This window comes from Corvus moneduloides, chromosome 14 (assembly GCF_009650955.1).
Source record: "Corvus moneduloides isolate bCorMon1 chromosome 14, bCorMon1.pri, whole genome shotgun sequence".
Lineage (NCBI taxonomy): Eukaryota > Metazoa > Chordata > Aves > Passeriformes > Corvidae > Corvus > Corvus moneduloides.
In genome coordinates this window covers 4,485,405-4,508,085 of record NC_045489.1, presented here as the reverse complement: position 1 = coordinate 4,508,085, position 22,681 = coordinate 4,485,405, and the positions used below count along the sequence as shown (strand labels likewise).

At 40.3% G+C, this 22,681-nt stretch overlaps 1 protein-coding gene across 1 annotated transcript in view; it reads left to right on the top strand.

Moving 5' to 3' along the window:
• LOC116450923 (connector enhancer of kinase suppressor of ras 2-like) overlaps window positions 1-22,681 on the top strand; it is a 174,507-nt gene that overhangs the window by 136,719 nt on the left and 15,107 nt on the right. The window contains exons 16-20 of the mRNA XM_032123908.1: window positions 4,282-4,330; window positions 7,139-7,187; window positions 8,269-8,444; window positions 9,867-9,940; window positions 16,079-16,150. Of these exons, the coding sequence (XP_031979799.1) occupies window positions 4,282-4,330; window positions 7,139-7,187; window positions 8,269-8,444; window positions 9,867-9,940; window positions 16,079-16,150 (420 nt within the window). The remainder of the gene's footprint in view (window positions 1-4,281; window positions 4,331-7,138; window positions 7,188-8,268; window positions 8,445-9,866; window positions 9,941-16,078; window positions 16,151-22,681) is intronic.

Sequence of the window (22,681 nt, the reverse complement as noted above, 5' to 3'; positions counted from 1 at the left end):
TGTTCTTCCAAGCAATTTTGTTCTCCCCAGAGCGAAGGGTGCCTGATCTTTCCAAGTGGGTTGCACATGCTCCGTTTGGCAGGGACATTGCAATCCAGATGGAACATCCCTGGTGGACAGGACAGGGCATTTGCCAAGAGATACTTTCCAGGGACATATGACTTGATGAAACTTTGGCAAACTTTCGTAGCAAAAGGCTATGCTTTTATATTCTTTTGCAGAAGAATCCTTCTCCCACACATTTTAGATTTCAGGCCCAAAACATGACCATATTATATCTTTTCAATGTGTTGAAAAATATTTCAAGAGGCAGAATTATATCACCTTCTTAATACCCCTTTTTAAAGTGATTTAAACAGCTTAAACCAAAATAAAAATCATTTTTCAGATATTTACCCCCTAGAGTTAGGCTTTGGGGACCACGAGACAAACAGTGTAGATAGATAGACTTATTTGTGTGAAACACCATTATCTTCAAGAACTGAAAGAGGGGAAATCTAGGTCCAACATGTGAAAGAAATTCTTCCCTGGGAGGGTGGGGAGGCCCTGGCACAGGGTGCCCAGAGAAGCTGTGGCTGCCCCATCCCTGGAAGCGTCCAAGGCCAGGTTGGATGGAGCTTGGAGCAACCTGGGATGGTAGAAGGTGTCCCTGCCCATGGCAGAGGGTGGCACTGGATGATGTTTAATGTCTCTTCCAACCCGAACCGTCCTGGGATTCTGTGATTTTAACTGTACAGGGACCCATAGAGTTTCTGGGATCTTATTGTATCCTTTGTTCTTGAAAAGCCAAAGAGTGGGAAGTTGTTTCTTGCATGTAGTGGAGCACCCCACAGGCTGCAGGGAAGATGTGCTGGAAGCTCCAGCAGCTTTGTGAGAGCTATGAGCCTGCAGGATGTCACTGGGAACATGGAGCTTTTTTAACTCATTTGATGAGTGCAATGTAGAGCAAGCCTGGCACCTCTGTTACAGCCTGGAGCAGAGCAGAGGTCAGGGATCTCTGCCTTACAGCTCTGGGTTCTTCCAAACTCTTGGCACCTGAACACCTCATACCCGGCCCAGCTCTGCGCCCAGAGCAGGACTTTCACAGCACCCCTCGGCGTAGGGCACTGCCCAGTCACACACAAACCTGCCCTGGCTGACAGACAAATCTGAGCTCTCTGCACAGTTCCTGTGGCTGCAAGCTGGGACCTCACTCCTGAGCAGGAGTCGTGATTTAGGAAGGTGCAGCCTGCAGCTGGAGGTGGAATCCCTGGATGTGTGGGTGCACTGAGGTTTTAGGAAGGCAAGCTGAGCTGCCTGTTCCTGCAGCAGCAGCTGATTTGTTCCCCTGTTTGCCAGGAGCCTTTGCCCCGTTGGGGGTTGTTTCATGGATGAGGAGGAGGTAACAGGCGCCCAGTGTGGAATCACTGCTGCAGCTTTCCTGCAGACAAACACCTGACTCTGCTTAGCAGGGCTCTCTGTGGGCTTTGATCTTCATTTCACTTTAGGAGAAGTTTTTTCCAGTAATAGGAACCTTGATACCTGTGGATTCTGGCCACGGGTGTGTCTTGTAACCGTGACATCCCGGTGGAGACCTGGGTGCAGACCTCTGCTTCACTCAGCAGCCAGGCCTGCAAGGGGGAAGAGGCAGAAAAACGGCATCATTCACACGTGGCACAGCTCCTACTTGAATAAACACTTTTTCTGAATATTTGCTTAGTTTTTGTGTGAAAACGCTGCTCAGGGTCTTTCCCATAACACATTTTGTCTTTGTAAATTATGCTTAAAGATTATTTTAATCACAGTCACGGCGGTGTGCTTTGGGAATTACTTTTTTTTAGTTGTGGTTAATGCTGGAGAGATAAGAAGAGATGAAAATTTTAAAAATTACTTTCAGCCTTGACATTTTGCTGTCAACATTGCATGTTCAGATGCACCCGTACTGCAGAGGCTGCAGAGCTTTACAGGTGCACCTGAGTTGCTCAAAGCATCAATAGCCCAGGGCAGAGACCGGAGCCATCCCTGAGCCAGCGTGGAGATGAGGAGGGATTTCAAACCTCACTACAAAATACTCAATAATTAATCTGCAGTGAGAATTTACTTGTTGTGACAGGAATATGTTACATAAGAGATGAAAGTTCTACTAATCTAAATGTAGATCATAGACCAGGTAAGGTGATTAAAAATGGGTTCCTGTGACCAGGTAGAGAAATCCAAAATGCTACATGTGTGTATTAGTCCAAGTTCTGAAAAAACGGGTAAAAAGGAGACCTTTTTATCCACAGAAATTCAATATATGCCCCACGAGTAGGCAGAGCATGTCCAAAGTCACAATAGACATTGCTAAAGTCCTTCAGGTTTCTGCCAAACAGGACTAGCTCAGAAATCCATTCGAGGAAATTGTAGGGTAGAATAAGTATTTTAGAATGAGCCTGTAAACATAATTTAAATTTCTGCAGTTATTTTCTTAATGTTTTGCCTTTTCTACATGATATTATTTATGCAAGGAAGGTTTCTGCAAACATACTGAAATAATTGTTTGATTTGATTCTTGTTTTCTGTTTGTTTTAATTGGTATAATCTTTTTAGATCCTGCAGTTTGTTTCAAAAGCACAATTGTACATGAACAAGTATTTAGTAGATCAACTGTTTTAATTGATTTGAGAAATATTAGTCCAGGTGTCTTTAACCTGTATTACTGCACATCTTCCCTCTTCTTTTCCCTTCTGCTTCTGTAACAACAGCTTTCCTGAAAACAAAGCTGAGGAATAACTCAACCAAATATGATACAGAGTATTTCAACCAGAACACGCAACATACTGGGGTTCCTCTGTGTCTAAATTAATTAATTCTGCCGCTTTCATACAGAAAATTTACTGGTCTAGGGAGAAGAAAATATCAGTATTTCCTTCTTCTGTGATCTGCACATCTGAATACTTCCAGATTAATTAGATTTGGGGATGGGTATTTGATGAACATAAAATCTTTTAACAAACAAAACAAACCTCCTGCAGACTGTTGAAAACTGTTGCCAAGTGAAAAAATTACACTTGTTGCACACTCGAACAACTATTCCTGACCTGATTCCCTGGCCAAGGTTTCAAAACCCTGGAGCAGACTGCTCCCATAACTAATTCCAGACTGCTTCCCTCACTTTACAGCATTTCTGCTGCTGAGAGTCTGTGATTACTGCAAGGAGACCCATTACTCTGGTTGCACAGAGGCAAATAAAACTTGACTAAGGACTTTTTAGATACCACCACAGCTGCACAGTTCAGGTGGTATATTGACTGAGAGAGAGGGTGGAAGCATCAAAAGTGATGCTTTCCTGATGGGATTAAAAAGAACACCCCGAAATCAGGGGGAAAGTGCCCAGAAGGACTGGACAGCATTGATGGCACTGTCAGGGACAGGCAGAAATGGGGCATCAGTGGCACAGTCAGCCTTGCAGCACTTTGGGCATCTCTCCACTCCCTTCCCAAAGGTCTGAAGCTGAACTTGTTTGGTTTTCATTGTTTCTTTCAATCCATGTCACCTACAGACAGCTCAGCATGTCGTAGTCTTGCCTATTAACTTTTATGAATTTAATTTCAATGTTATGTGTTCCATCCCTTCACTGCAGCCTGGAAATTTCCTTTGCCTCAGGACTGATTTCTAACCCACAATACAGAAGTTGTTTCTGCTGGTAAATTTGATTCCTCCTAACAATGGAAATCTTCAAATGAGAAAATGCAACTTCCTGCCTTGCTGACTTAAAACAACTGTTGTTATTATGACCAACAGAATTTGGCAACATATTGAAAATTTCCACAATCCTTTTATTCCTTTTTCATTTTTCCCCTCAATCACCTTCCCAAATCTGCATTCCGTTTCTGTTTAGATGACATTTACAAAAACATCCACAGTTTTAAGGATTCTCCTTTTCCTCACTTTGAGAGCATGAGGCGAATTGTGTGTTTAAGAATTTCTGTGCCAGATCAGACAAATCTGACCCTGATTCAGTGTCCTATTTCCATCATGGCCAATCCTGTTTGCACTGTATGAGGAAAGGCCTCTGGTGCTGCTGCCCTGCTTTGTTCTCCAGTCTTTAGAGAACTCACATATATCAGAGATAGTATTTTTGCATTTTAAAGTGTCAAATTTTTGGTATCTGTAGCATCCTGCAGCAAAATGTTATAGAACTTTGTGCTGCAGGATGCTGGGGATATATTTAGAAATGCACAGAGTGTGTGCATGTAACTATGTAATCAGTTGGGGTTTTTTTCCTCTGGTTATTTGACATCTTTCTTCTCTCTGTCTTAGATATGCAAGTTCTGCCATTGACCATCCAGGAAACACATCCATGAGGAAGGTAATGATTTATAAATGTGCTTTAAATAAGCAAAAAGCTCCTCAACTGCTCAATTCACTGCCATATTTTTTAAAGATGCTTAAGATATCCCAGATCTTGACATTTGTCTGTGCTGTGAAAGGGCTGAAAACAAAAATCCAGGGATAATTTCGATGTTGAGGAAATTGGCTGCTGCAACCACACCAGGCCAGTGTGTCTGCAGTAGTTTTAATTAAGTTTAGGAACCATGGTGTGTGTTCTGAGGTATGTGCTCGTTTGGGGAGGAGAATCACACACCTCGTTAGGCTGGAAGGCACGTCTGGAGGGAGGCTTACCCTGAAGGTAAAGAAAAGTTTTAAAACTCTTAGAATATTTAAATAGTACCAATACAATGATAGGGAGATTGGGGATTAGGATTTTCAGATATTTTTGTGGTACCAACTTCAAGGCGCTCCATTTTCAATGGAAATAGCTGCACGTTGTTCTATTCTTTAGCATTTTGCAATTATTTGATACAAAGGACAAACAACAGAACCTTCATTTGTAGAATGTCAGTTCTTCATTCTGACTTAGCACTTTTTACACTGATTAGGTTGGACAGGGCTTGAAGCAAGCTGGTCTATGGAAGATGTCCCTGCCCCAGGCAGGTGCTGGAATGGGATGAGCTTTAAGGTCCCTCCAAACCCAAACCTTTCTGTGGCTGTAATGACTCAGTTCTAAGTAGTTTACCCTAAAAATTCCTGAGGTTTGAGCCAGTGGAGATACAAGCAACCCATTTTGCTTTCCATTTGGTGGTTCTGTGACAGCACTTCTCCTACCCACTGGTTACACTGAGATCTCCTTCATTTACTTTCATGTAGCATCCATTCAATTCTAGCACATTTTTTTAATTTCCACTGTGCTGTTTTTTGGGTGGGGGTGGCAGGGTGTGCATTCTCTCACTCTGGCCTTGTGTTGTGGTTTTGAGATAAGAATTGAAGTGCTGACAGCCCCAGTGAGTCCTCCCATCATCTGTCTGTCTCCCATAGCAACTCTGAGTCATTTGGAGTTGTGAGTTCTGACTGTTTTCTTACAGTGTTTGCCACCAAGTTAATTATATTATAGTGGTTCTTTTATCTATCAGAATATGGAGCTTGAATTTTTACGTTAGCACTGCTAATTAACTACTGATTCCCAAGGTATTGCAAACCTTTCACTTTCTGGTTTCCTTGTTTTGAATGCATTCTATGTGTGCATAAACAGAACAGTAAGAATAATTAACTTCGCTTTTTAGAAGAAAGATATTTTTTATTTCAGAAAGATATTTTCAGCTCTCCCTGATTTGTCGTGCTTGTTTTTTTTGTTATTTTTAAAACTATTATATTAAATGATGCATAGCAGTTTCTGGTGAGTATCTCCTCAAGATGTTTCATTTGTCACGCAGTTCTTTAAACTTAACCACATTTCATGATAAGGTTTTATTCCTTCACTACATTTCTCTAGCCTCAGTTGGGGAAAAATTTGGTGATGTCTTTTTCAGGAGCACACCTGCTTTACCCTAATGCATTTCTCTGGAAAGAGGAACATTGAGCAGATTGTTTCAGCCTCAGCCACCACAGAACTCCAGTTGACACAACAGGGATGATCAATATTGCTGCTGTGATTTGCAATACATCAACAAAAACCCCCAGTGTTGCTGTGCACATTTGAGACTTTCTCTCAGACTTTTGCTGTTTCATTTCTGTATTTTGCTACATTTCCTCCAGCACAGGAGCATCAATCTTTGTCTTCTCCCGTGCTCAGAACAAAGAGACACGTTTGCAGAGATGATGTTAAATGGGGGAGATGTGCTGTGTCAGTGACACGCTGCACACACACTCCCTGAGCTATCCCTGCCGGAATTGCCACTTTTGTGTGGGACATTCCTGTCCTGGGGCTGGCTGGGAGAGCAGGCTGAGGTCAGGAGAGCACAGAGAGCTGGTGCTCTCTGAGCCAGCTCCCTCGGGAGTCAGGGACTGCTGATCCCTGCAGTCCCCACAAAACCTTCCACGACATCAAGTGCCTAAATCACAAGAGGGTTATAAACAGGGCTGTGCATGTCCAAACCCACTCCTCCCTCTGCCACTTTCATTTAAAACAAAACTTTGTCTCTCTGGAGCTGGAGTCTTATTATCACCTGTTTATTTTCTAGAGTTCTTAAGCATTTATATATTGGAGGCAAATCCTTACCAGTTTTTGAGTACCATCCCTGTTTTAAGGTTTAAATAAAGAGATGCTTTTAGGGTTTTTTTTTTCAGAATCTGTAGCAATTTTCTAGTGCTGCCACAAAAGAAAGAAAGCATTTTTTTTTTCTCCTGAGACTTATTCTGTCAACCACCAACCCAAAAAACTTGTTTCTAAGGTAGGAAGAATGTGACTTCAACATGTCATTGAGCACAGGATTTTGCATATAATGTTTGTGGTGGATATTTCTTTTTGAATGCATATTTGTATAATTATTTCATTGATACAACAAACTTCAAATACCTGTCATTTTATTAGCTCATTCACGGGAGTTTATATCTTTAGTTTTCAAGCTACTGCACAGCTATTCATGCAAAGGATCCTTCATGGTTTCATTGCAATTTAAATTAAGATTTTTGTAAAACAGGATTTCAGTTTGCAGATCTAGAAGAGAGTTGTTTTCTTTATGATGTGGATGGCAGTAGTAAGAGAAAAATGACAGAAGGGAGATCCTGTGATAACTGGTGCTATGAGAACCCTGGAGATGGGAGTGAATGAAAGCTCTTACATGTTATTGCTGTTACCTTCACTGGTGTTTCATAATTGATTTATTTTTTTTCCTTACAGTCATTCCATTACGCTTCCCTCAGGGTAAAAAGCAGAAAATGGTCAAAAGGTAACTTCTTTCAGTTAACGTTTTGAAACTAGAAAATGAGGCTCCTTCTCTGATAATAAGTGATCTGTATCAATAGTTCAACTGAATTCAAATATTTCTGAATTCGATGGTAAACAACAAAGGAAAATACCAAATTAAAATACCAAAATAAATGTGTTATAGGTATAATATTGCTTGGGTGAGTGGTAAAATTTCCTCTTCCTTAGGAAGAAGGCAGGCAGTATCTATGAGCAAATTGATGAGAACTTGCTTGTGGAACACCGCAGAGCAAAGGCTGGTGTTTTATGTTCTCTAAATTTCTTCCCTGCTTCACAGCTTTAGGACAAATGTAATTCCTGTAGCATCATAAACTTGATTTTTCACAGAAAAGAAAATGTCTGATACGTTAAGGAAATTTCCCACAGAGTTTATTTTCAGGAAAAGAAATGATACCATATTTATTAAAAACGTGATTTTATTAATATTTACAAGGCACTCTAAATTTTTAAGCCTTTCAATTAGGATTCATTGAAATAACACCAAGAAAAAAACCCCTATACCTGGTGCCTTTAACAGGATGCTGTAAAGTTAAAAGATTGTTGTTCACTTCAGGATAAAAATCATGTAAGCATGTGCATTGTTATGGAAGTGAACAATCTTTCTTTTTTATTGCTTATAAAAATTTGGTTTAAAAATTCCCATAATTTGACAGGGTTTCTGCTGCTAAAAGGAAGATATATGGAAAAATGTAGTGTTTTCATCTGTGCACAGATTGTGTCATATTCTGAGTTCCTGACTGAGGCTAAATAAATACATTTTTGCTTTGGAATGATGCTGCTGATCTTAATCAGAAAAAAATGCAGCCCTAAGAGGAATGAACCCTCTAGAGATTAAATAAAGCATTGCATAAACCAGACCCTTTTCATTTTGTGCTCACGCTGAAACCAAAATTGCAGGGCACTGTTGAGTTTGGAAATTGTTCGTTCCGAATCTGGAGAGGATTTGGCTTGGAGGGTTTTGAATTAAAAATCAGTGGTGTGTTTAAATGGAGCAGTTTCCCCCCTCTCACTGGGTGTCTGTGTCACCCCCGTGGTTTTCCCAGGGAGTTCCCTCTCCAGCGTGAGCAGGAGGCGCATTTCCTGCAAGGACCTGGGCCACGGGGACTGCGAAGGCTGGCTCTGGAAGAAAAAGGATGCCAAGGGATATTTCACCCAAAAATGGAAAAAGTACTGGTTCATTCTGAAGGATTCCTGCTTGTACTGGTACACAAACCAGAATGTAAGTACACACCATGCTTGGAGAAGACAAAAATGAAACCTTAAGCTTTATAATTCGTTTTACTAGTAAAGTCTTTCTACTGTGTGGTCGGATGAACTGCCACTTTAATTGCCAAGTCTGGGGCACTCTGGCTGGAAATATTTCAATTGAAATTATTTTTTAAAGTCTCCAAGTCCATGTTCAAGCCTAATAAAACAGCAGATGTTCATGGTAGTCTTTAACAAGTGAGTATGTATGTAGTTAATCCTTTTCCACAGATTTATTTGGACTAACACTCAGCTCTCCCCAGTTTGACTTGGGGGGGGATGTGTAAAGTGTAACCATTTGTGTTAGTTAAGCGTTATGTGCAGCAGATGTGAAAATCTGAATTTGTAAATCTCTTTATCTAAAAGTTATTTTCATATCGATGTTCCTCTTGCTTTTTGAAGAATTAGTCTGGAGTTTGCAGTTTTTCATGTGTAAAATGCTGCTCTTGGTGTAATTTTCCTGAAAACCACTGGGCCTATGCTGGTGCAATCTGCATAAATGTAGGGAAAATAACAGAGGGGAGAAGCCCAAAGTGGTTCAGTGCTGCTGTTCCGTTTGTGTGCAGCAGCCCCAGTGCTTGAGCTGAACTCTGCAGCCTGCTTTGGTTACTGATCTTTTACTCCATGTCTCCCATTTTCTTCCAGAGGATGAGCTTAGTGGAATAACTCTCCTCAGTTTTTGTGTTTTCTGTAGCCCAAGCCAGGGCTGTTGAGGCTGTGGGTGATCATGGCCCAGAGGTTTTGTGCTGTTTGACGTTGCCCGTGCCAGGTGGGGGGCTCTGGGTGTGTCCCCCTGACTCTCAGGCTGTGGCTCACAACCAAGCCATAATTCACTGTGCTCTTGCTAATACCTTTCAAAAACCTGACTGGTATTTATATGTCTCCCTGCTTTTCCTGCTGAATTGCTTCAAAAGAAGCAAAAAGTGACAGGATACATTTCCTGGTTATTACCTCTCCATTTAATCAGAGGTGACCTCGCCAAGGAATCTCCTCAGGGGCTGTCAGCAGGGCACGTGGTCTGACAACTGTGACTTTAAAGAGAGACATCCACCAAACAGCTGTAAAATGTAGATTTATGATGAAGAACCTGAGACCTCTCCTCTGTTCAGGTGCTGTGTTTGGGGCTGGAAGGTTTTCTGTGATCTTCAGCAAAGGAAGATTAGGATGGCTGTGCCTCCTTTGAGAAATTACCAGTTTAGTTACCTCAGAAAGGTTACTGACATTGTGCGATGAATTGAATATTTCATAGTAAAAACAGTATGTGCAAAATACATCCAGTATTTCCTTTGACTGGTCTATGTTCTTTGTACAAAACCCAAACAGCTGTTGCTCATTTCTCTCTTCCTTAATTCTATGTTCTTTTTCAACATCACTTTTTTTTCCCCTCATTCAATAGGATGAAAAAGCAGAAGGATTCATTAGTTTACCCGAGTTCAGGATAGACAGAGCAATTGAATGCAGACGAAAACAGTAAGTGATGATGCAATTATTCTTATAAAGGATTGTTCTTGGAAGTTTGCTATACATAGTACTGAACACTTGTAAAGTCCAGAGAAGGAAGTTACTGAGAAAAACCTTGAAATCTGTAAATATATTATCATAGATCCACTTAAGCTTTTCCTCTTTACTGTAAAAGATACAATGTAATGTAAATTCCATTTACTGGATTAAAATGAATATAATAACTCTTTAGTCATCTTGCCAGATAGTCCAGTTACAGCTTCAGTTAAATAAGTAAATCAAAAAGCAATGAATACTTTAGTAAAGAGATAAAATTTTCTCAGGTTCAGTAGGGCCATATTTTCCCATAGGAAATATCATAACAAATATGATAGCAGGGGATGGTGAATATAATCTTAATTTTCTCTTTTATGGAGGAAGCTTTACATGCCCAGTATTGTGTTGCTCTCAACTGCTAAAATATTTAGGTTCCATATGCAAAATGAACACTACATAATGTGCATATTGCTACTTCTACATTCTGCTACACTAAAAAGCATATTGTAAGCTTTCCACAATTAAGGAATATTTAATAACAGACATTCTTTGGAAACTGCTTCCAACCAGTGTTGCAATTGCAATCAACAGGTTTAACAGAGCAATTCCAATGCTTTGAGAGTAGCACTTTGCTGGTATCTCCTGAATTATTTGCATTTGTCTTCTGTATGCTCTCCTACTTTTAACTAAGCATCCTGGATTTTTCCTGCGCTTTTCCAATGACTGAATGCAGTTTTGGTCTGAGGAAGCAAGCCTTACAACTATGAGCACATGTACAATAGAAATATTGAAGATATGAATTACAATAGAGACTGCTCATCAGAAAATCAAACCTCTTCAGTTGCCTGTTGTTGTCTGGGGATATTATTACTGTGTCAGAGAAGTACAAGACAGTGCAATTTATACTTCTATTTCTCCTTTCAGCTGAGGGTATCACTATAGAAATTAAACATGAGCTGAGCACTATAAATACCTGAGAGCGATGAGTAGATATTAATAATGATATTGAACAAAATACAGGAAAAATAATACCCTTTTGTTAGAATATAAAGCACTTAACAGATTTCAGTGAATTAACCAAGATCAAACAGAAGGTCATTGTGCACAGCTAGAAATAGCTTCCAGAGCTTTCCTCAAAGCATGAGAACACAATCCCTCAGAACTCAGCTTAGAGAAGGATTTCTGTAGGGTATATGCACAGGGAAAAGTCCGATTAACTAAAAGTTTGCACACGACTGAAAGCTGAGAACCTTCAGGCTTGGAATCCTTTCAAGAAGAGGCAGGTCCAGAGGTAAAAGTATAATGAAGACATTAATAGTATATTCCCTTTTTTCCTGAGCTGAATTTCCATTTGATTTCTTCCCTCATGGACTACTGTTTATATATTTCCCCCATCACAAAAACTGCACCTTTCACTGGCCACTGTTTCACCTGAAAGTGTGTGCAGTGAAATTCAGTATATCCAGCATGTGGGAATGCGGGCCCTGCCTGTGTCCAGCCAGCTCCAACCCACAGCCACTGTGAGCACATCTGGAAAGGACTCCCCTGTCCTCTTCTGGATCATCCTACAAGGACAGGAGTGAGTATCACTCCATTGCCTGATTCCACAGAAAAGCCCAAATCACAGTGTCAGATTTCCTTCAGCTCTCCATTTTGGAGAGCTAAGGAAGAAAGAACATTTTGGAACTGTTCTGGTTTGGCCAAATTTAGAAGTATATCCTCTGAGAGAAGGCAGGTTACAACCACACCTCCCCCACCAGGTTTGGGAAAAAATAAATTTTCTTCAAAGGAAAGTGAAAGAGATAAAAACTATTTATTTAACAAACACACAGGAAGAGGATGATGATGCTAAATAATAAAACCTCCCTCTCTGCTGAGAGAAACTTGGGAAAATTTCAGAGGCCTTCCCTAGATCTCTCTCTCCCCCTCCTTGGAGCTGGGAAGGGGTGGTGGGCCCACCTCCAGGGCCAAGGCCTCGGTGGAAAGTCCTCCCAATGTATTCTGATGTTGAAACTGTCCAGCAGAGAAAAAAAAAAAAAAGGAAAAAACAAAGTCCCAGGAAAACAAAAGTTCAACTCTCTGTCTCTCTCTGGAGAAAGAAAAAGGAGCTGAAAACCTGGCTGAAAGCAAGCAGGGTGCTTTCCCCACTCTCGCTCTGCTGCCGCAGCTGAGCACAGAGCCCTCGCTATCTCTGTGTCCTTGAAAACAAGGAAACAAACTGCTTAGAAAGTTCCCTCGCTTTTGTCTCTCCCCCCTCTCAGGCTCAGTTTAAAGGCACAGAAAGGCACAAAGTTATTTTCTGGGCGTGGGGCAGCGATAGGGGATACACATCACAAAGTCACCCCAAGACAGGAACCCAGTTTGGATTTCCTCTCAGATCTCTGTTCTTTTCAGAGCTATTGATGTGAAATGTTCAAACCCTTTTGAAACTAAAGGATTTGAACCCTTCCTGGGATAATTAATGGATTTCTCTCTCCCACTGTTCTGTTGGATGGGGAGTTCTGCTCCCCAGCCTGGCTGTTCCTGATGTCCATGGCACACAGTGATGGAATAGCCTTAAGAAAGAGTTCACAAGAATATATATAATTGAATGCATTATTCGGTATGGTTTGATGATTTGCCTCAGTAATGCATTTAATGAAGGTACCCTGATCATCACAGGAACCATGGCATTATCTCAGACTGGTTCAGCCCTCCGGGCTATAGGTGGACGTGCAATGACCTCGTCCCTGTGAAAGGAGGCTTTTTGCATTGGTGCTGAAAAACTTTCCACTGCTTTTAGGCAACACCTGCATCCTCCTGATTAAAAGTGATCATACAGTATGAGAAATTACAGTTATTTGACTTTGTATGCTGTGGCATGACATGAATATCATGTTATTTTCAAAAATACTGATAATCATAGGGCCCCACAGTGATGCTGATCCCCAACTATAAAAATTAATTGAGCTACAGGTATAATTAATCCTTATCAATTGGTGCTTTGCCTGAACCTTCAACAATTTCCACCTAGTGAAAATTTTCATTGCCTAGTTAATGCAAATTTGGGTCTTAAATTTATCAAGGATATGCCACAGTGTTGGCACTTCATATTGAAAGTGTGCAGTCAGAGCTCTACACAAATGTCATTGATGTAGTACAGGCAGACATGAAGGTATAGCTTAAATGTTCCTGCAGTTTCAGTAATTTTATTACTTCTGAAAAGATCTTGACAGTCTTTGCAGACAGCAAAGCCCCCTTGAGCCACCAGTGGGCCCCCACAGGGAAGAAACTTCCTGGGCTGTGTTAACTGGAGTGCAGCCAATGGACGAAGGGATTATCCCTTTAACTGGCACTCACTACACCACATCTTGATTATTGCAGCCAGTCTGGGGCCCTCCAAACCAAGCCAAATGTAAATATATAGATATCATTCTTCTGAATTATTCCTATTTATACATCTCAAATTGCTTCCCTGGAGACTCCAGTTCCTAATGCTAGGAATGTATCTAAACACTTCCCTAATAATAATCTTAGTGACACTGCTGGGAGATGAAGATGGATTTATTGTCATGTTTTGAAGCCCTGACACAGAACTGCAATACATTTAAATCACAAGTTTGCACAGAACTGGGATCTCCACTTCATACCAATAAAGACCTGTTTTCTGCAGTCTGCAGATATGTAACAGTGCAATACATTATTGCAGCTTTAATATTCACTACCTCAGGAAATTATCACAATATCAGGCAGAAAGACCTTAAGGAACATTCATATAGTAACCAATTAGAGCTGTTTGCAGGGACTTGGCACGTGGGAACTCCTTTGCAAAAGCAGCCAGACCTGCAGCATTTTACTGATTTACCCCTGAAAAATCCTTGCTCTTTCTGCATTTTATGACACTTTCACGAGTTCTGTAACAGTTGAGCCAGGAGCCCTGCAGACAGTGCCTGACCTGTTGCATAGCCCTGATCTCACCTCTCTGTGCTTTAACTGAGGCAGGGTTCCTGTGAGAATGTAATATTCTAATAATCATAGGATCCCAGCCTGGTTTGGGTTGGAAGGGACCTTCAAGATCATCCCATTCCACCCCCTGCCATGGGTAGGGACACCTTCCCCTAGAAGAGGATCCACTAATCATAGATTTTATCACACTACAAGAGCACAGTGGAGCCAAATTAACTGTGTTCATCACACTAACTTGAACCCATTAACATTGACTTGAAACCCCAATATTGGCATTTGAATGCCTGTTTGTATTTAAATTTCCCGTCTAGGAAAATAATCCTATTTACAAGCAGAAACTCCACCATGTGATATTCTCTCAGGATTAGCCAAGAGGATTAGGATCTTTAGATCCACCACATAATCCTCTCCAATCCGAGCCAATCCCACTGGGAGATGGTTGGGCAAGAGGAGCAGGAGAAGGTGCAGATGTTGCAGAGAGTTCAGACCTACAGTGTAACTATGCAGGAGTGTTTGTTTAATCATGATTTTCTATTTTGAGCGTTAAAAATGTAGTACTGTAAGGAATTTCTGTTGCAGGTACAGTATTTGCTTAATCCCTGTGTAATTAAAGATGTCATGTACTGCTCTAACGCATGTGTCTAAAGACAAACACAAAACTATTTCACCTTTCTTACCCTCAGGCAGGCATCAGCTCTTTCCATAGGATCAGCTGGAGTTGCTGGTACTCAGCTGGCATATGGGGTTTAAAAAGTTCCACTTTAAAAGCAGAAGACTAAGAACGATAAGAATTTGTGACACTAAAATCATATTATACTAATCAGTTAAAAGAAAGCATAAATTTGATCAGAGCATACCTAAAACTGCATTTATATAATGATCAAAAGAGAGATAATTAACAAGCTTGTGCCATCTAGTGGGCACCACGAATCCCTGGGTGGGATTTCACAGTCACTCACTGCTTTTATTTGCGAAGTTCCAGCAGCCAGGGCAGTGAGGCTCTGCAGTGGAAATTATCACTGACCAGATGCCAAAAGAACACTTACATACCTTGACAGTCTCCTTTTATGGAATTTATTATTTAACGATAACCCTCTGTGCAAAGATAACCTTACCCTCATATCCCTAATCTCATGGAAAAGGAAACTGCACGAAAATACAACTCTGCTGTAGGACTTTTGTTAGGAAAGCTGTTGCTGGATGCATTTGTATTAATGATATTTATAAAAAAATCACGTGCCCAGGTGACGCTTCTTCAGCTTTCATCTTGTCTTTGAAAACTGCAGTAAGTCATAGTAATTAATAAAACACTCATTTGCATTTAAGCTATTAATAGTGGAAACGTTGCATCACAGGTTCTTCATAATTCCATGTGTAATGATTCCTAATCTAGTTCTTACCTCTGGTAATTACCATACAAATGTCAGTATTTTAACCTAAATGTTAGGAATGATAGTGTGGCATTTGCCCGCTAATCAAATTAATAGTCTTTAATGCTGGGACCTTCTTGGTTTCCTGGGTAGCAAAACTCCTTTTCATTATACCCACACAAAAAATTCGTAAAAATTGTAATTATTGTTCTTAGCAGTTTTCAACTGCCCAGCCAAGGGAGAACTCAGGGATTAGACCACATGAAAGCATTAATAAAAACCATTATCTGTGAACTATAATCACCCATGCCATCTGATTATTATCCATTATTCCAGTGATTCTAGCTCAACTTGGCAGCACTCTGTATTTCTCTTTGTAAAACACAGAACAGTCATCTAAATATATCAGAAGGGGGGGGGGTGGAATCAAGCACTTATCACTTTAGCTGATCTTTGGAATACAACTAAGATGTACTTGAATATACTCAGCAAGACTTTCAAATTCACCCAAGAATTTTTTAGATGTAGAACATCAGTGGTTACCAAAAGGATTTGTATTTTTAAATCATTCAAGGGGTTTTTAAATTTTTGCAAAGTATGAGGCTCACAAATGTGGATGAAATCAGATCAGGAGGAATCCATCTATAAGTTTAGGCAGCAAAGCTCAGACTGAAGATTACAAATGCCTATGAAACCTGTAACATGCTGAAGACCATAGAGCAGGACAGTCTGGTGTATTTGCAGACAAATTGCTTGAAAGAAAAGGTGGGTTTTATCCTTTGTGCTCTTTTTATAGTGCCTTCAAAGCATGTCACCCCAAAATAAAGAGCTTCTACTTCGCAACCGACTGCCTTGAAGAGATGAACAGGTGAGTTATGTGTCCTCTTTGTTGTGGGATGTTCTTTATCCTGGTGCTTCAATATTTCATCTCACACGGGAATATTCTCCTGGAGCCTGATGAAGTGCTGGCTCACGGTGTTCTCAGGAATTAGTCTTCCATTAATTTTAGTTAATGCATTACATTCTGTGATCACTTTGCTGACATTTCCTGCCATGACACAGTCCTGCAAAGGAAAGTTACTTGTGTTGGTCTCATCAGTGTTAATTAGTATTTTTTCTTTTGTTAATGGCCTTAAGGTTTATCACCCTTGTGACATGTTGTTGGTAAAGCCTGGAAGTCTTAGTGGGATCCGTGTTTCTGGTATATAAAACAGTGTACCCATACCAAAGCTTGTAGGGATGGTGGGACATATGTGTGTGTGTATATATTCCCTTCCAATCCCGAGAAAAACCCAACACCACCGAGAATCAGCAGTAATTCATTTTATTCACCACATCACTGTCTCAACAAGGAGCAGAGGCAAGCAAAGTCCCTTTTTTGGTGTTGCAGTGAGCTTTTAAATGTCCTTGGATGTGCTGGGAGGACATTCCAAACTTCTGACTGGACAAGGCCCTGGACAACCTGATCCAACATTAAAGCTGGCCCTGCCGTGGGAGGGTGTGGGAACAGACACCTCCTGGGAGCTCCTCTAACCCAAATTATTCCATGCTTCTCCTTTGTGATTCCTTGGTGAAGGCAGAGGTTGGGTGAAAGTGGTATGGGGCCTTAGATCCCAAAAGGCAGAGTCAGATGTCCTCCCTCTTCCAGTTACATCAGAAATTTGTTTATTCCTAGCTGAGGTGGAAAGCACAAGGACACCTGGGACAAGGTCACTGGGAAGTCTTAAATCTTTTCTGGCACAGATAACTAAAACTTTGAGATGTTTTTCCTTACAGTCATTCTTACTGCTTGCCAGCTTGGAAAGATGGTTACATCTGGGTTTTTTTCTTTGGAATATTAAGGCCTAAAAATTGTTGTTATATTGAATGTTTATGTTCTGTGGCTTACCCAGCCCTTCAGGAAATTTTTGGTGTCAAAGCCTGGCTGGAGTGAAACCGTTCAGGCCTGTTTATCACACACTAATGAGGACAATGAGCTTCAGTTATCAGGAGTGGGATACTTTTAGGGTATAAGTTTGCTGAAAATTTTTTTTCAAGGTTTTTAATGTTCCATTGCTCAGTTCTGTAGTGTGGCTCAGGTTTTATTGGACATAACTGAAGTGAGGATGTTTTGCTGGTTTAACTCTGCCTGGTCTCCCTTGATTTCAGCTGCTGGGGTAGCTCTCGTTTGTTGAAGTGCCATTGATCATATCTATAAATTATACATAAAATGTTCTGACTCAAGGAAAACCAGGAAGTCTTGACATACATTCGATGAGCTGCTTTTACAACATCCATTGATTTTTCCATGGGGAGCCCAGGAAGCTGCCTGTATGGCAATGAGGCCTCTGAGCAGAGGAACAGCTGGGAAGGTGCCAGCACGTCTTTTCATACCATACCATCCTTCGCGTCACTTACTTTGGAATTTACAAGAGACTTTTTCCTGATTTTTTGGGTCTGCTTCCCATGGAAGAAGGTAAAGAGTAAATCTCTACTTGAAGTATTCTGGGCAGTATTTTCCCTTCAGCAATGCTGTCCCTGTAGAGCAATTGGAATTCACTCCCCACCCAAATGATGGATAACTCTACTGCTGCTGTAAAATCCCTGGGCATCCCTGCAGCTTTTACAGACTTCCTGGAATTCCTTCTCCCAGAGATCCTGTATGAAATTTGAAAGGATGAAGCAAGGCTCATAGATGAAAAATGTGTTTAAAATACTGATTTTACAAATCTCTCTCTTCCCGTCGAATCGCTAACCCTGTAATGTGAGGAAAGCCCTGTAATGTGGGCAAGTGCTTTATAGGGTTATCTCCCACTCCTGTTTTCAGCACAGAATTTAACTGGATTTTCCCTGCTGATGGAAGGGGGATCCCTTGTGCTGAAAACAAAGGAGTCCTAGCATGGAAAGGAACATTCTTCATTCACTGTGAGGGGAATTTTATCCTTTCTCCAACTGCCTACCCCAGCAACTTTTGTTTTAACAGCTCTTTTTAGAGTTCCTTACCTCAGATTCACCGTTTATTAATTTTTTTCCACTCCAGAATATTTTAATGTGCCTTTAACCCTGCATTGCTGAAGGAAGAGCTGGACCCCAGTGGGTAGGGATGGATTATTCTGCAGCAGACCGAGGCACTCAGCTGTGGCTGAGTTTTGCCTGCCGTGTTACTTGGGTTTGCAAAATTCATGCTTGTGCTGTTTTGTCAGGTCTTACACGAGCAGAGCCGTGTTCTTAGAAATGAATTAATAATGAACTTGATGAGCTCATCTCTAGCTTGGTACTCCGAGCTTGTTAAAGGCCTTATTTCCCAGAAGTGCTTCATCTCCTACCACACCACACATAACCTGTTTATGGCTTTAATTAGCATTGAATTTAATATTCAGTTGTTTTACAATATCTACTTTATTTAAAACTTATATACCATTGAAGTCTGCAGTGCAGTGCATTAACAATCTCATCATGGACTCTAAATATTAAATTTTTTAAAGTTTCTATTTTAGGCTGAATAATTTGATCACATTTGATTTGAATAGTTGGGTTAACTTTGCAATTTTAATAACTCCCATAAATCTTCTGCATTCATTCAAAAAATATAACGAATAGTTGTTGCTGAAACAGAATGATGATTGATTTGTACAGGGGTCACTCTGTGTATTTTTTTCAAGACATGAAAGATTATAGCACAATATTTCTCTTAAAATAGAACTGTTTGAAAATTGAAGTATTCTGAATTAAATCTCTATTGATTATAAGCAAATTTTATGGTGTCTCCTACCTACTTTTATGTGTGGAGTAGAGCCAAGTGAGTTACTCAAGACTTTCCCTAAATCATGCTGTTTATTACTAAAGTTAGTTCAGTTTTTTCCCTTTAATTTTGGGCATGTTGGTGTCCTTGACAGGTCTTGGCCAAATCAGATGGTGAGCCAGGATTAACACATCTTTTACAGTTTCAGTGCACTTTGACTTCACTTTATATAAAGTAACACCTAAGAAAAGCTCTTGGCAAATAATATTTCAGCCCTGAGCCCCTATTAGACATTTTCCCCCTTAAACTGGACAAGAGAGCAGGAGACTGTCAGATCTGTCTGGCCTAATTTAGCATGTCTTTATCAAATAGAGCTGAGTAAATTGTTACAGAGCTCTTACTCTCAGCCCCTTATCTGATGAAAATCCAGGAGATAATTCTGAAGAACATGAAAGGTGCTTTTCAAACAGAAATCTCTGAAATGGAGGTTCCCAATGGTGTTGTAAATAAACATAAAGAGCACATTTTCCCTTCTTCCTTCATGTTCCCATAAACTTGTTTCAAATTCGTGCCTGAGGCCACGTCAGCCCTCTAATTTATTGTTCTCACATAAAAGCTCCTAAGTGCAGCACAAGTAAAACAATTTTCTGATCAGAATTAGCTGCAGGCCCCAAGGACTGGGTGAAACCACAATGTTCATGGGAGTGAACAGGGTGATAGTGGAGCTGCGTGCCCTGTCAGGGGAAAATACTGCACCAGGAATTCCTGGGACTGAGCTGGAATACTCCAAACCTCCTTTTCTGGGCAAGTCACCCGGCTCCTCCTTTCTACAATTTCTGAATGATTTACTCTGGACCATTTCCCCCCTCATTCAATTGGAGCCCCACTGGCTGATGCAGTTTGCAGTGCACAACTGTGATTATCCAACCCCATCCAAATCAGCACTGGGGGGAGTTCATCCCTCGTGCAGGAGGCAGGATCTGCACTGGCTTTCAGCACCAGTTCCAATTACGAAATTAACTTAATCAAATTCTGCTGTAAATAGTGCCAGTGTGAATTGATAGAGTTCTTCTGGGAGCCAAGCAGTTCAGCTGCATTTCATAGATGACATTTAGTGATTCCAGCCCTGCACCTCTCTGAGATGAAGGCAGTGTCACAGTCCATGTTGTGATGTTATGCTGGAGATACTGAGTTAGCTCTGCCAAATCGGAAGATTTAGTGATAGAAATAAGTAATAAAACCAAGAAATTTTATCATAATGAAATAGCCAGACATTTAACAGCATTATATGGCCTATTTGAGCTGATTTTTTAAAAACTATGTGGAAGCAGAATTACGTAATTTCACAAGTAAATCATCCCATTTCTTTAAAAATTCGCCCCTAAACCCCACCCATAATTCAGGCTATGCTAAGATCAGTTCTCTTGTTTGTAAAGAATGTTTTCTTTCTCCAGAGCTTTCTTTTGGGCCAATCGTTTGGTGAAAGCTGGAGTAAAAGTTTGAATAAGTGAGGAAAGAGAAGTTCCAGTTGAGCGAGTTTATATAACTATTTTGGTAGATTTCCTTAGTGTTTCTTATTGGTTCTCTATCAAAGAGCAGCCTATCAGTCATTGTGTGCATTTATTCCCTGTGATACACGACTATATTTGTACAGTAAAGTGCTGTTACCTGAAGGGTAATTTATTTGCTACAAAAGCAGGGAATTTCTTTTGTCTATTACCCACTGGGGAAAACAAAAAACAACCAAAAAAAACCCACACCAAACCAGACTTCTGTGTGCAGAGGCATAATTGTGCATTTGTTTGACAGAGAAAAGTTAAAAACATTAAAAATAACTTTTAAAAAATCCCATTAAGTGCATGAAGTAGATGCACATGTAAAGAGGGCACAGATTGGTTCATTTGTCAATTCTTAAGCTGTCTCGGGCTTTTTTCCTGTTTTTCCAGCCTGACAAATCTAAGAAGACAATGCATGAAACAAGATCAACAGTCATGTCAAATTATCAAATCAGAGAGTGCTCAGAGTTTATCCCATGAATGATTTTGTTTAACAAATCTCAGCAACTGTGACAAATCAAACAGCAGAAACAGAGGCTGCTGAGGGCTGATACACTGGGAGAGATGAGGTCATGGGGAAGGATCTGCTCAGTGTTAAATTTCACTGGGAGGTGGTTTGGGGCTTCTTTTGTGTGGAGGAAAATCAAGGCATCATTACAGCCACTCCTATTGCAGAAACTTTTATTCTCTTAAACGAATATATTACCTGCATAATCATAGAAAACAGTGAAAATAAAGAACCTTAGGAGCCCAGATGGGAAATGCATTGTTTTTTCAGGTGTTCAGTATGAGAGACTGGTCAGAGAAGTTAGCATAACAAGTACAAAATCAACTTTTAAATCTACTTCTGTATTGCAAAGAATTTTACTGTGAATTCTGGAATCTGATTATCCCACTGACATAAAAAATTATAACACAAAGCTTTTTGATCAGAAATTAATTATAAACTGCACTGAATAAATTCTATGTATGAAATAAATGGTTCAAGAGAATCTCTGTTTTAATGAACTTGAAGATAACTTGATTCAAGTGAAATTTAGCTTCCACTTTCATTCTAGTTTTTCCTTTTGACCAAATAAGCTCAAGTAGAGATGCAATCTCAAAAATTAAGATATATTTCTGCACTGAAATATTCCTAACACAAAGCAGAGGTGACCAACAAGGGCAAGAATTAATGATGAAAAGATGCAAGAAAGACAGGAAATATATTTTCTTTATTCTAGGACATATATGTTATTTATTCTATCTGTTAATGCCTCAGGATTTCATAGACTTAATTTTCATTGGAACATTTAACAGAGAGAAAAGTGGATTGCCTTTTCTTGAATTTACATCTTTTCAGGATATATAATTCATTTATATTTTTATTTTAATTAGATAGTTTCTTCTATAATCAGCCACCTCGTATGTGCAGTAAGTGAGGATATTAGCAAATAAAACTTTTCTGAGCCACAAAACTCACTTTTTCCCGACCTGTTCTCTATGGATTTATGGAACAGTTCTAACTATAACCTAAAAATTGTAACTTTTCACCCCTTTTTTATAGGAAGTGAAAAAGGTTATCCTCTTGCCATTGGTTTCCATTCTCCTATGGTAAAGAAAATAGTTCTCTCAAATTTATGACAACTGAGATTGTCCAAGTTGTTTTATTCTTTTATTTGGTCTTTTTCACCCTGGGCTGTAGAAAGGAACACCCAAGGGGGTGAGTGGGATGCCACTGTGCAAACTAATTGCCTCCAGTCCCAGAACCTCCCACTGACCTTGGACTGGCTCAGGCCTACAACAGCCAGGAAACAGAAATTTATGTATTTGTACATTGAGGAATGGCATATTCTTGGTTTTAATACAGTGTTAGGAGAGCACAGCAATGTGCAATTGTTTCCCAGTTGTTTGGCCTGCTTTAATATTTCCCAGTGGTTGCATCAGTAAGTGAATGTGCTCCCAGCTCCTGACAATTCGGGGCATTTCAGGCATGATTCACTCTTCAGTATCAGGCTTTGACTCTTGCAACAGCTCCTCAGTTCCTCACTGCCCTGGTGCCTTCACTCATCACGGCTCAGTCCTGGGGCAGAATCAGACTCTCAGAAGAGGCCCCGGGCTGTAATCCCTGGGTGATAACCAG